Source organism: Giraffa tippelskirchi, chromosome 6 (genome assembly GCF_054371585.1).
Source record: "Giraffa tippelskirchi isolate mGirTip1 chromosome 6, T2T-mGirTip1v1.2.pri, whole genome shotgun sequence".
Lineage (NCBI taxonomy): Eukaryota > Metazoa > Chordata > Mammalia > Artiodactyla > Giraffidae > Giraffa > Giraffa tippelskirchi.
Window position 1 is genome coordinate 44,625,732 of NC_137280.1, and position 14,028 is coordinate 44,639,759.

The following is a 14,028-nucleotide window of genomic DNA, read 5'->3' on the forward strand; positions in this document are numbered from 1 at the left end:
GGCTTTCCTTCATAGGTGTGCTTCCTGTATATTCATTTCTAAACCAACATTTAGTTTTACCTGTTTTTGAACTTTTTATACAAATACAGGCAGGCTGTGTTTTTTGTTGTGTTTTACTTCCTTCATTGCAATGGCATGTAATTATGTGTCTTAATTTTTATTTTGTAAAGTAGCTTTTCAGTACATGAATTTACTTCATGCGATGTATTTATTAATGGATGTTTGGCTTATTTCCAGTTTGGAGCTACTATGGTGCTTAGATAGCTTGTAAACTTCTTTTGGTCCCTGTGTGCATCAGTTTCTTCAGGGTACAGATCTAGGAATGGACTTGTCTGTCACAGGATGTGTGTATCTTCAACTCTACCAGATAACGCCAAACTGTCTTGCAAAGTGTCTGTCACAGTTTATATCCCACCAGCCATGCAGAGCATGCCCATTGCTTTGTATCTTTTGCCTATATATGGTATTGTCAGACTTTTCAATTTTTACCAATATGGTTAACGTGGCGTATTCTTTCATTGTGGCTTTAATTTGCATTTCCCTCTAAGAAAGAGGATGAGCATCTTTATATCTTAATGAGTCAGCAGAATTTCCTTCTTAGTGAAGAGCCATTTAAGTTTTGCTCACTTGCTTGTCTTTCTTTTTATATCTTTGTTAAGTTTTGCACATTCTGGATATGAATTCTTTGTTGAAAGTAAACTGTACTATAAAATCACAAACATTGAAGATTTATTGATGACAGTATTTTAAAAAATTCTTTGCCTTAGCACTAATAAGTAAGTAGAAACAGAATACTTAGAAAACAAAATAGTGTACATTACTTCAAATTAATCCTGTCCTTCCCTTCTTCTCTCCAGGCGTCATCATTGTCCCTAGTGCCGGTGTTGGGATTGTCCTGGGAGGCTACATTATAAAAAAATTGAAGCTTGGTGCAAGAGAATCCGCAAAACTAGCAATGATCTGCAGTGGTGTGTCTTTACTGTGCTTTTCAACCCTGTTTATTGTTGGATGTGAAAGTATCAATCTAGGGGGCATAAACATCCCCTACACGACAGGGTAAGTGTCTTGGAAGAGCTGTCTCCTCTCTTCCTGGTTGTGACTTAATTGCAAAACCCAGCGCTGTTTGGATCCCCGGGTCCACCTTGTGCCCCTCCTTTGCACAGGGTTCATCGCGTCTCTGTCTCTGTCCTGGTGGCACTGCACCCTCGATGGGCAGAGAGCGTGGTCTCTCAGTTATGTGTGTCTGTTTGGACCCTGGGAGTGTCTCCCATTGCATTTGGATTACAGTCCATGAGGAAGAAAGGCTTGTTGGCTTAATGAAAACTGTTCTTTTTCTTTAATGTAAAGATTTGAATAGGTAATACATTCACATAATTTCAAAACAAAGTTCAATGAGAATACAATGTACCTCAAGTCCTCCATCCCACTTCTCCCCAAAGACAAACCAGGGAGCCACTTTAATTCATTTCTTGTGTATCATTTCAAGGATATTCCTTATATAAGAATATGTCTTTTCATTGTTCCCTGATTTATTTCCAAAAAGTATCATCCTATACATACTTTCTGGGCTTAGTTTTTTTTAATGTAACAATATAGGTTGGAGATCTTTCTGTGCCAATAACCATGTTGATGATGTTCAATGCATAGCTAACCCTTATATTAATACTACTGCATGTCAAGCATTCTTCTAAATGCTTTATATATATTGACTCATCCATCCTCACCAGCAGCACTAATTAGGTAGATACTGTTATCATCCTGATTTTACAGATGGCAAAACTGAGGTATGACTTACACATCTGTTCAGGCTGCTTTAAGTGAATACCATAGATTAGGTGACTTAGAAACAAGAATAACTTATTTCTCACAGTTCCAGAGCTGGGAAGTCCAAGATCAAGGTGCTAGTAGATTCATTGTCTTGTGAGGGCCTGCTTCTTGGATCATAAATGGCTGTCTTTTGCTGTGTCCTCGCATGGTGGAGGGGGTGAGGTTTCTCCCTAGGGTCCTTTTTATAAGGGCAGTAATTCCACTCGTAAGAGCCTCACCCTCATGACTGAATCACCTCCCAAAGACCTCAACTCCAAATACCATCAACTTGGAGCATTAATTTTAAACACATGTGTTTTTCAGGGACCCAAACATTTGGTCTGTTGACTTAATGATCACAGGCAAGGATTACACAAGAAACGTGTAAAGTTCTCAGGTCTCCTGGCACAGAACAAGTGCTCAGAGATAAGTTAGCTATTGTTATTAGTCATCACTAATACGTTAAGAATAATTTCCATCAAGTTATTTTTACTGCAATTGGCAAACATAAATAGAATTTTAAAAATTAGTAAGAAAACCCCAGCAGTCTCCTGACTAACCCTGCTTCCCAGGGATGATAATTTAAAATTCTCTTTAGCTATCTCTGCTGGTATTTACCTCTATATTTTTAAAGCATACTGTATAAATTAACCAAATTGAGACATTATTTTTGACTTCCTGTCTTGGTAAATGAGAAGTTTAGCATTTGCTTCCCAAGTTGATCTCAAATTCTTTTTGACATTTTCATGTTATGATTATGACAGTATTGTTAGCAGCTGAGGTTCATGCACTGTATCATGATTAGATTTCCTCTTTTGTACAGCAGTGATTTTCCTGGAATTAAATCATCACTTTATTTTCATTTCCTTTGTTTTCTTTGAATCTGAATCTAGCTTCCCATATCCTCTGAGGACTCAAGAAATCTCAGTATTACTTTTTGCCCATCTGGTGAACTCAGGAATACATTCCCCAACCCCTTGGAGTCGTCTGTATGGGATCTCTCTGGGCCTGCTGCCCCACTGTCACCTGGGAATCCTAGATGCTTCTCTCTGTACTGATCCTCGGTTTTCTGGGATCTGTGAAGGTCTCTCTTTTATCTTACTTCCTCATTTTATTAGAGCACATCTTCCAGTGGCTACAGGAAGCCTGTAAAGGCGGTTACATTTTTTGAAATTTTTCATGAAATAGCCTTTTTTTAAAAAAATTACATTTTATTACCAAATTGTCTAGGTAAAGAATTTTGGATTGGATAAATCACTTTCACTAAAAAATTTGAAGTTTTCATTCCATAGTTGTCTAATTTCTAATGCTGTTGTGGGAATTCTGGCCCTCCTTTTTCCCAGTCCTTTGTATGTGTCTTGTTTTTCCTTCCTGGAAGTTTCTGTTTAGTCCCAGTATTCCCAAATTTCACCATGATACACGTTGGAGTGGGTCTTTTTTTTTTTTTTTTTGCCTCCTGTGAGCACTTGATGAACTTTAAATGTCTGCAGATCATGTTTTTCATTTCCATTTTTAACTTTTTAGTGTTGATATTTTCTCCCCCACAGTTTTTTTTTTTTCTCTTATTGCTCCTTCATTGATTCTCTCATTTTCTTAGTCTTTTCAACCTATTTTATATCTAGTTTTGGTTCTATTTTGGGGGAAAGATTTCTTCAACTTTATTTTCCCAGCCTTCTGCTGAATTCTTCTTTAAAGTTGTTGTGGTTTTTAGTTTCCAAAGTTCTCTCTTGATTTTTGATTGTTCCCTGCTCCTAGTCTTCTTGCTTCATGGATGGGATAGCTTCTCTTATTTCTCCAACATTATTTAGAGTTTCTTTTCCTTCCTGAGTTGTCTGTATCCTCTGAGTGGCTGCTTTCTATTTTGCTGTCTCCCTTCTATTGAAAGTTTCCCTTAAATTTCAAGTCAGCCCGAGCTTTCTCTCAGTATTAAAAAGTGTGAATTTAAAAGGCTGAGAAGTAGGGCTCTGTGTCTGAGGGTAGGGCTTGTCATTTGGTGGATCTCACCATAGGGTACCTGCATGGAGACAGCTGGCATTTTCACTGGGGTGTTCGCTGTGAGAACCTGAAGTCTTACTTCTGAGGTACTTCAACTCCTCAAGAAAAGGATGCTCCTATCTCTTGGCTGGGGCTGTGTTGTGGTGCGTTCAAGGTTGTAAGCCCAGCTTCTGGCATTCTAGAGCTGGAGGTAAGGTGGTGACTGGAAGGAGCCCAGGACCTACTGTTCATTTTGCAAATGAATTTTATTGAATTCCTCTATCATAATCCTAGCATCTCACCAAAGGGCTCCTTCATGAGGTTCTCTTAAGTACAGAGACTTGGTTCATTTCCTGCAGAAAGTAGAGGGATGGAGGAAGAAGTAATCCTCTATTAAGTAGGTCAGGAAAGGGAACCTGCTTAAAACTGTATCATATTTGGACCATGAGTTTCTTGTGTTGTTTGTCTTTGAGTTCCAAAGGCATGTTCTTTCTCCTACTAAGGACCTTTATCTTGCCCATATATGTAAGTTCTCATTTATACTTTCTGTTTTATTAACTCCTCCTTTTTCCAGAAACTCTCTATAATCTTTCAGTTGGATTGAATGCTCTTTTGCATAACTTATTTCCTTGAACTTCCTTTCATAGATCTCAGTTGTGCCCACTAGTAGTTGTCTATATAGTTGTTTATTTGTTAACTCTTCTTTTTGCCAGAAAAAAGTCCTTGGATAACTTCCTAGGGAAGGGTACTTGGTAAGAAAAGCTTTCTCAATCCCTAAGTTTATTAAAATGTCTTTATTATTCTTTCACATTTAAATGGTAGTTAGAGTGGGTATAGAATTATAGGTTAAACATTTGTTTTTCTGCAAACTTTGAAACCATTGTTTGGTCATCTAGTATTTTTATTTATTTACTTATCTTTGGGTTGTGCTGGGTCTTTTTTGCCGCAAGTGGGCTTTCGCTAGTTGCGGTGAGCAGGGGCTACTATTGAGGTGCACAGGCTTCTCATTGTGGTGGCTTCTCTTGTGGTGGAGCACAGGCTCTAGGGTGCTTGGACTCAGTACTTGCTGCTCATGGGATTTATTGCCCTTGGCATGTGGAATCTTCCCAGACCAGGGATTGAACCCAAGTTCCCTGCATTGGCAGGTGGATTCTTATCCATTGTACCACCAGGGAAGTGCATATTATCTGTCATTTAATGCTGTGGATACTTAGCAAATTTAATTTCAATCCAAGTTCTCATCTGTCTGTGACCAGCTTTGTTTGGAAGTTTTGAAGATATTTTTCATTCAAGGTGTTTTGAAATTTCATAAGGAATGCTCTACCCTGTAATTTTGTCTTGAGAATGTCACATTCCCAGAGAGACTTTCCCTCTCTGTCCAGTCTAAGGAGCTCACTCCCCCCTCATCCTTTATCATATCACCTCTCTTTAGTTTCCTCATCACACTTGCCACTATCTGAAATTATCTTGTTTACTTGCTTACTGTTGTCTTTTTTCCTCTAAAATATTAGCTCCTTGAGAACAGTTACTATAGTTGCCTACATAACATTTGCAGCCTCATTCTACAACAGGACTTCCCTGGTAGCTCAGCTGGTAAAGAATCTGCCTAGAGTGCTAGAGACCTAGCTTCAATCCATGGGTTGGGAAGATCCCCTTGAGAAGGGAATGGGTAACCACTCCAGTATTCCGGCCTGGAGAATTTCATGGATATATAGTCCATGGGGTCGCAAAGAGTTGGACAAGACTGAGCGACTTGCACTAAAAAAAAGGCATCTGCAAAAATGTTTGTTGTATGAATGAGCGGATGGATGCATGAATGTCTTGCCTAGGGCTTTGTTCATTCATTGTGTTAGACACTCTTAGAACTCTTCTAATCTAACACGTATGTCTTTTTAATTTTTTTTACCTCAGGGAAATTTTCATCAATATCTTTAACTCATTCTCACCTCTTCATTTTCCCCATGTTTTCCAGGGCACCTATTATTCAGATGTTGGAACTTATAGACTGGTTGCCTGTATGTTTAATTTGTTCTGTCATATTTCATATGTTGTTTTCTATGATATTTCTCCAAACCTGATTTTTATTTTTTATGTAAACTTAGAATTTTGAGAATAATTTTTCTCATTGTTGTATTGTAAGTGTTCCCTTTTCATAACATCCTGATGTTATTTTAACAAGAGTAATATCTTCTCAGATCTCTCTGTGCATAGAATTCCAATTTTTTAACTTTGTTTCTTTGACTTATATTTTATCATTTAATTTTAAAGGTCAATTTTTCTGTTTGTTTACTCTAGGTTTTACAGGTTGACAAGACTCATCTAGCATTGTTCAGGTTATATGTCCCCTTCTCTTCCCCACCTCCTCTCATGTAAGAATGAGGGAATTTTATTATGGGTTGTCTATATCTAATGTAGAAGCTTAGCTCTTAAAAATTTTTCCTATTTCTTTTGAAGAAGAGCTTTTTGATGAATTTCAGAGCTCTGAATTGGGGATGAAGGTATGTGGGTATGAGAATGGAAAGGCCCACTGATTCAGTTTCTTTCTCTCAGATCTCCATTGAGTCCCATTGTTTTCAGCTTTGTGGTCACTTTTGGCTCTGTTGGATTTGGGTTCAGAGCTTTGTAGAGATTCCATGGGGCAGACTGGCTTCTATGCAAGGTGATATCTGCTCATTTCACATGCCCCTTTGCTTATCCACTTGCTATTTTCATGGAGTCTGGTATCACTCTTTCCATTTCTCTCTGCAAGCTCGATCCCTTTTCATCATACTTACTTTTAAGTGCTTTCTCAGAAGAGATGGAAGGCAGATTCCATGTCTTATCTGCTTTTAAATTGCAAGTCCCCTCAAGACTTCTAAGGCTTTTGCTTAAACCCACATCAGTTTTGCCAATCCTGAATTAACTGATTCTGGACTCCCCAGCACTACTGGGAATAAAAATTATATAATTGTGCTGATTGGCTCCATTACAAATTTATGAGTTCCATTCTTAGCAGGACTTCTTTGCTGAGCAATCCATTTACTTGGCCCTAGTCAGCTTCCTCTCCTATGCCCCATATTGGTGGTTCCATTTTAAAAAATTTCTTTCTTCAAATTTTTTACCTTAACCTTACCTTGTTTTTCTTGTCAGACAATCCAGTGTGCCTTATTAGTGAGAAAACTGAGGTCACAAGAAAGAATTCCTTGAATTTATCTCCCTTCTCCCCTTGAATTCCTTGGTCAAAGATAGTATTATTTTCAAAGGCAAGTACTTGTGCCATCATTTCCTAGCAGTGTGACCTTATAAAAAATAATCTAATATTGTTGACTCTTGGTTTCCTTGTATATAAAATGGAATTAATGTCATTCATACCTGGTTGTAAAGTAAAATATATGTGATTGAAAGAATTAAAATACTGCAGAAGTGTAACAAATGAAAAGTCAATGTTTCCTTGCTCCATCTTCAACCTCCAATTTGAAGCATTTAAATATTATAAACAAAGGTTTGTAGTTTTGATTTCAAGGATTGTGTACAGGAAGGTATTTCCCAGAATCCAGCACTTAGTATATGTTGAAAAAAAGTTAGTTTCTTGGCTTTACTCCCTTCCTTTCTAGATTATGCAAAGCAACTCTTGTCTTTTCCTTTTTGAAAGATTAATGAATGTCTGGCACCTACCTTTGTGCTGGGACATTACTTAAATAGTGATGCTTAAATAGTGAAACTAGTAAGATGTAAATAAACATTGTAATTATCTAAATCCATGACTTATGGTATACTTCTTCTCATTTAATTGTATTCAACAAAGAGAAACTTGATTAGAGTGCCAGGGGTTGCTGCAAGGGTCCATTCATTCTAATATTTGCAGCCTGACTTCATCAAAATTTATTAGATTGGTGAAAGAAAAACCCAGTTTCCTTGGAGAATTCCTTTGGTTCTCCAGATACTTCTAGGAAGAGAATTAAAGTTGAATGGCTGATACAGCTGCACAGGTTTGACACTTTCAGACACTTTGTGTGAAGAATCATGGGGCCCTTTCTCCATACAGGGAATGGGCTACATTTCAGTCTCTCCTTGCTCCCTTGGCTGGGTGCTCTTGTGCAGTGCACAACATGTTCATCAGTACATGGTTGGCCTGCCTAGTAAAAACAGTTATGTTAATTTTGAGCCTTGTATGTGGGATCTTTCTCCTTTAAAGCCAATAAAGAGAGAGATGAAGGGAGTGGCAGTGAAGAGAGGAGCCCTTGTTAGACACCTGTTGGGCTCAGGTATGGTGATTGGCACTTGTATATATCTTTTATATACACTGCTTACAATATCACTTTGCTGTATATATTATTAGCCTCATGTTTTGCTTAAAGAAACCAAGGCTTAGGGAGTCAATGATTTGCCCAAAGTCATCAGTTAATAATGAGTGGAACAGAATGAAACCCAGATTATCTATTTTAGAGTTTTTGTCCTTTCTGAGCAGTACACTGAGGTGCTGTTTTACACTTTGTATTTCATGTAAGCACATATCTAAGTCCACACATCACCTCTTTACTCAGAAGACTATAGAGAATGCATCCATTTCTTTCAGTAGCGCGCTACTACACGGCCTTGCCGCATCCTAGCTGTGTGAGTATGGCCGATTAATCATCTCGGTGCTTGGTTTCCACATCTTTAGGGTGAGGATATGGATAGTAGTAACACTGTTGAATTGCTCTGAAGATTCAATAAGGTACTTAGCAAATTTCTTAACCTCTCTGTACCTCAATTTCCTCATAATTAAGGAGGGTTGATAATAGTAATGATCTCTTAGAATTATAGAGAGGCTAAAATGGAATAAAACCCACAATAATAAGCAATTGTTAAATAATTCTTTGATGTTATTTTTCTCATTTTAAATATTTGGAGAAAGGGATTCAGAGGGATGAAATAACTTGCTTAAAGTCACACAACTAGAAAATGATAGAGATAAGATTTGGATTTTGAATGTGATGTTTTTGCTTATTAAATTGTCCAGAAAGAAGAAAAGAAACATAAAGAAGGAAGCACAATATAAAAAGCCAATTCCATTTATTAAGGTTTGTATGACAAGCTCCAGGCTCACCTACATGATGAATTTTCTGACATTAAAGTAGTGAATGACTAACCCATCTTTGAATTAGCATCGAGTACTCAAGAGACACCTAAGTTCCTGGGATGCAGCTGGGATGTTTTAGGAGGATGAACTTTTCCTGTTGAGCCAAAATGGAGTCACCAGTTTTTTGGTTTTTTTTTTTGTAGAATGAACCTGATGTGTTATTAGTGGTTCCCTTAGAAAATTCAGATTTGATAGCCAAGATGTAGAGACCACCTCAATGGCCCATCAATGGATGAATAAAATGTCATACAAATATTTATAATATATAAATATAATATACATATAATGGAAAATGATTTGGCTTTTAAAATGAAATTCTGTAATATGCGACAAAATGGATGAATCTTGAGGACATTATGCTAAGTGAAATAAAAGAGGCAGAGAGACAAATACTGTGCAATTCCACTTACAGGAAGTATCTAAAATAGTTAAATTCATAGAATGAAAATGCAGAATAGTGGTTGCCAGGGTCTGGTTGAGGGGGAAACATGGAGTTACTAATCAGTGGAAACCACATTTCAATAAAGCAAGATGAATAAGCTCTAATGTTGATGATGCCAAAAGGAGGCATGCTAAATGGCCCTGGACAATCTCTCCCACCTCACAAAACATCAGGTCTCCAATTTCCTTAATCTTCTGAATTTAGAGAGAATTGTCTTTATAAGGGGATTCCCTGGTGGCTCAGTTGTAAAGAACCTGCCTGCCAAGAAGGAGCATGTGGGTTCACTCCCTGGGTCAGGAAGATACCCTGGAGAAGGGAATGGCCACCCACTCCAGTATTCTTGCTTGGGAAATCCCATGGATAGAAGAGCCTGTCAGGCTACAGTCCATGGGGTCACAAAAGAGTCAGACATGACTGAGCACTCACTGATGCACACACATCTTTATGAGATAGGCAAACACTGAAAACTGCTAAACTTTGGTTCAAATACCTTCGGGTATTTGCTGGCCATTTAAACAGTAATATTAACTTGGTCATTCCATATAGATCCTATTAAAGATTTATTGACTTCCCTTCAAAATAAATCTTAATTTTTCTAAAAACAGTACTGACAAAAAAGGTGAGTAAGCTCTAGACGTCTGCTGTATAACTTTAGTCAATGATTCTGTATTGTACACTTAAAATTTTGTTAAGAGGGTATATATCTCATGTTAAGTGTTCTAACCCCAAGAAGGCAAAATTGAAGGTAAAAAAAAAAAATTCAAATTTGAGAGTGTGATGATTTTTCGTCATGAAAAATCCTAGTAGCTCTAGATAGTATCCTGGCCCACTTCTAACTCAAGTAATTACATCTACTTCCCCAGCACTCACAATTTCCCTGCAGTTTTAATTAAGAAATGTGGTTTGCTTTCCCTCTGTGTCAGCTGAACTGTGTTTTACACAGGTGTGTTCTAATCATTTTGTAGCCAAAAGAGTGAAAACTGTAGCTTAAGCAATACTTCGTGTGTGTATGCTCAGTCACTCAGTTGTATCGGACTCTTTGCAACCCCATGGACTATAGCCCACCAGGCTCCTCTGTCCATGGAGTTCTCTAGGCAAGAATACTGGAGTGGGTTACCATTTCCTACTCCAAAGCAATACTTTCAATAAACACATTGTATAATGTGAGTTACTTGCTCTTTCCCTTCAAAAATGTGTTTCAAGTGAGGTTAAGTCTGATGTCCATGTACAAAATTTTTCAACAGTACTAAGTCTTGATAAATCACTTAATAATTCTTGCTTTATTATCTTTCATTTGTCAATGTCATCTTTTTGAACTTAAACTAAAGTCTATTATATCATCTTATGATTTTGAGACTTGAGTTACCAGGCCAGAATTTTTCTAGGGATGATTTCTTGAGCTATGACACGATGAAGAAGCATTTTCTGTTTTCTGAGTTCAGCAGTGACTGTTGGATGGAGTGAGTCTACCTGTCCACAGGTCCAAAATCTCCGGGGTTGGGGTATTCTCCTGAAATTACTTCTCTCAATGTAGTTTTATTGTCCCGAGGTTAAGACTTTAGGAATTAAATACAGTCTGTTAATTCAGACCGTTGCTGAAAGGTATATTTCATTATCTTTGTCACCACTTCTGAACTTGCCCTCTTGCCACTATTTATTTTAAATATTATTATTTAATTGGAGAATAGTTGATTTACAGTGTTGTGCTAATCTCTGCTGTACAGCGAAGTGACTCACACACCTATAAACATTTTTAAAAACATTCCTTTCCATTATGGTTTATCACAGGATATTGAATCAGCATAGAGAACAGACTTGTGGTTGCCAAGGGGAAGGTGGTAGGGGGAGGGAAGGATGGGGAGTTGGGGATTAGCAGATGCAAACTATTACGTACAGAATGGATAAACAACAAGCTCCTACTGTATAGCACAAGGGAGTATATTCAACATACTGCTACTTTTAGATAATATTCTACTGCCAGCCCTTGGGTGACTAGCACTTCTAGTCAGAGCATTCCTAATTTCTCTAATTAAACCATTCAGACAATTTAACTCTATGAAGTTTTTTTTTCTATTGCTTTTTTTGGGGGGGTGCCATTCAAGATCTTTTATCTATAACTAATTTAAAGGAAATTCCTCAAAAATAGAGAACAGTTTACTTAAAGGATCTTATATATGTGTGTGTATAGGTATATGTATTTCTGGTTATCTTGGCTACTTCTATTATTAGACTTATAGTTAATTTCTAGCTGCAAGTATATGATTTGATCTATTTTTGGCTCTACTTGGGAGATACAAACCAAATTTGTTTTACTTCATTTTAAGAGTATCAAGAGGGTAAAAAATATAGCAGATTTTCTGCTATATTTATATTATTTATATAATATATATAATATATTTCTATAATTTTCTGCTATATTTTCTGCTATATATAAATTTTGTGACTGAGATCTAAAGATATCACAGGAACTCTATAAAACTATATAATATCTGTTTAAGCACATTAAGCCTTGAACCTATGACTATTATTAAACTCAGGACTAAATTTGCCATTCATAACCTCACATTAACATAGTTGATAGAGGATGTTTATCATGTAGTGTTAGCAGGAAAAACAGAATTTAGAACACTCTGAAATCATGATAACAATATGTTATTAACGTTAATTTGTATGCCAATTGAAAAAACAGTGAAGGAAAGTAATACACTAACCACATAATGGTGGATGTTTCTGGATTGTAGCATTATTGTATGAGTTTAATTTCATTTTTCAGTCCTTTTGTATTTTCCAAAATTTCTGCAATGAATATGTATTACTTTAAAGATAAAGGCATTTCAAAACATTGTACAGAGGATACATCATTTTATTAAAAATGATTCTGGATTTAAAGAGATGGTTTGTATAAGTTATAGTGTTTTACGTGTAAATTTCTAGTTATACCTGGTTTGAATTTGTTAACTACGAAGCTAAAAGAAGCTTTAACAATAAAAAGAATGACTGGGTACAGTAATGGTAACTTTTATGACTATAGTTCTCGGGGAAGTATAAGCTATCCACGTGAATTATCACATTTTCTTCTGTGTTGATTATGTCTCCGTTGCCTCTTGTAAGCAAGAGGGGCATTGACAGCCATTGACTGTTAGGTTTGGCCCAAGGGTCAGTTGGCCTAGTTGGTAAAGAATGCTCCTGCCAACATCGGAGACACAAGAGATGTGGATTCGATCCCTGGGTCGGGAAGATCCCCTGGAGTAGGAAATGGCAACCCACTCCAGTACTCGTGCCTGGAAAAATTCCATGAATAGAGGAGCCTGGTGGGCTACAGTCCATGGGGTTGCGAAGAGTCAGACAAGACTGAGCTTGCGCATGTGTGCGCGCGCGCACACACACACACACAAAAACACACGCAGCTACTAAATGTTAGGCTGGAAATTGGATCTCCATCTAGTTTTCCAATATTTCTCTGTAGGAGTAAATAAGAAAATGACATCTTTTTTGAAAAGAAAATCATCACGAAGGCCTTTTGTGCTCTTTGAGTTTGTGATTGTGCTACTTTTATTCCTTCTGGCTTCTGCCCTGTCTAGATAAAGAAAGCACAACATCTCAGTGCCTGTTATGTGCTAGGAACACGCTGGACCCTGGACATCTATTTACTCATCTAATCTTCCCCAAGAACCCTGGAATATGGATAGCCTGATCTCTATTACACAAATGAAGTCTGTCTAGGTTTGTTTGTGGTGCTTGAGAATTGTGGATATGGAGTTGAAGCCACTCTTATATTTTGGTCTTGCCACACAGCTTGTGGGATCTTAGTTCCCTCACCAGGGATTAAACCTGCCTTCAGCAGTGAAAGTACAGTGGTCCTAACACTGGACCACCAGGGAATTCCCTAACCTGCTCCTTCTGACTCTAACGCTTAGGCACAGTGAGAACTAAGTGCCAGGAAAGCCGCAGTAGAGGAAGAAGAAGGAGCAGAACACTCAAGCTAAAGTGTGGCCACTTACACGGAGCTGTTGTTGTTCAGTCACTCAGTCATGTCCAACTCTTTGAGACCTCATGGACTGCAGCACGCCAGGCTTCCCTGACCTTCACCATCGCCCAAAGCTTGCTTAAACTTATGTCCATTGAGTCGGTGATGCCATCCAACCATCTCATCCTCTGTCGTCCCCTTCTCCTGCCTTCAATCTTTCCCAGCATCAGGGTCTTTTCCAATGAGTCAGCTCTTCGCATCAGGTAGCCAGAGTATTGGAGCTTCAGCTTCATCATCAGTCCTTCCAATGAGTAGTCAGTATTGATTTCCTTTAGGATTGACTGGTTTGATCTCATTGCAGTCTCCAAGAGACTCTCAAGCGTCTTCTCCAACACCACAGTTCAAAAGCATCAATTCTTCGGTGCTCAGCCTTCTTAATGGTCCAACTCTCAAATCCATTCATGACTACTGGAAAAACTATAGCTTTGACTAGATGGACCTTTGTTGGCAAAGTGATGTCTCTGCTTTTTAATATGCTGTCTAGCTTTGTCATAGCTTTTCTTCCAAGGAACAAGAATCTTTTAATTTTGTGGCTGCAGTCACCATCTTCAGTGATTTTGGAACCCCTGAAAATAAAGTCCGTCACTGTTTTCATTGTTTCCCCATCTATTTGCCATGAAGTGATGGAACCAGATGCCATGATCTTAGTTTTTTGAATGTTGAGTTTTAAGCCAAATT

General features: G+C 37.8%; 1 protein-coding gene across 5 annotated transcripts in view; it reads left to right on the plus strand.

Moving 5' to 3' along the window:
• Positions 1 to 14,028, plus strand: part of SLCO5A1 (solute carrier organic anion transporter family member 5A1) — a 270,020-nt gene that overhangs the window by 241,203 nt on the left and 14,789 nt on the right. For all 5 annotated transcript variants that reach the window (XM_081501821.1, XM_081501824.1, XM_081501823.1 and 2 more), the window contains one exon: positions 858 to 1,056. In XM_081501821.1, coding sequence (XP_081357947.1) covers positions 858 to 1,056 — 199 coding nt within the window. The remainder of the gene's footprint in view (positions 1 to 857; positions 1,057 to 14,028) is intronic.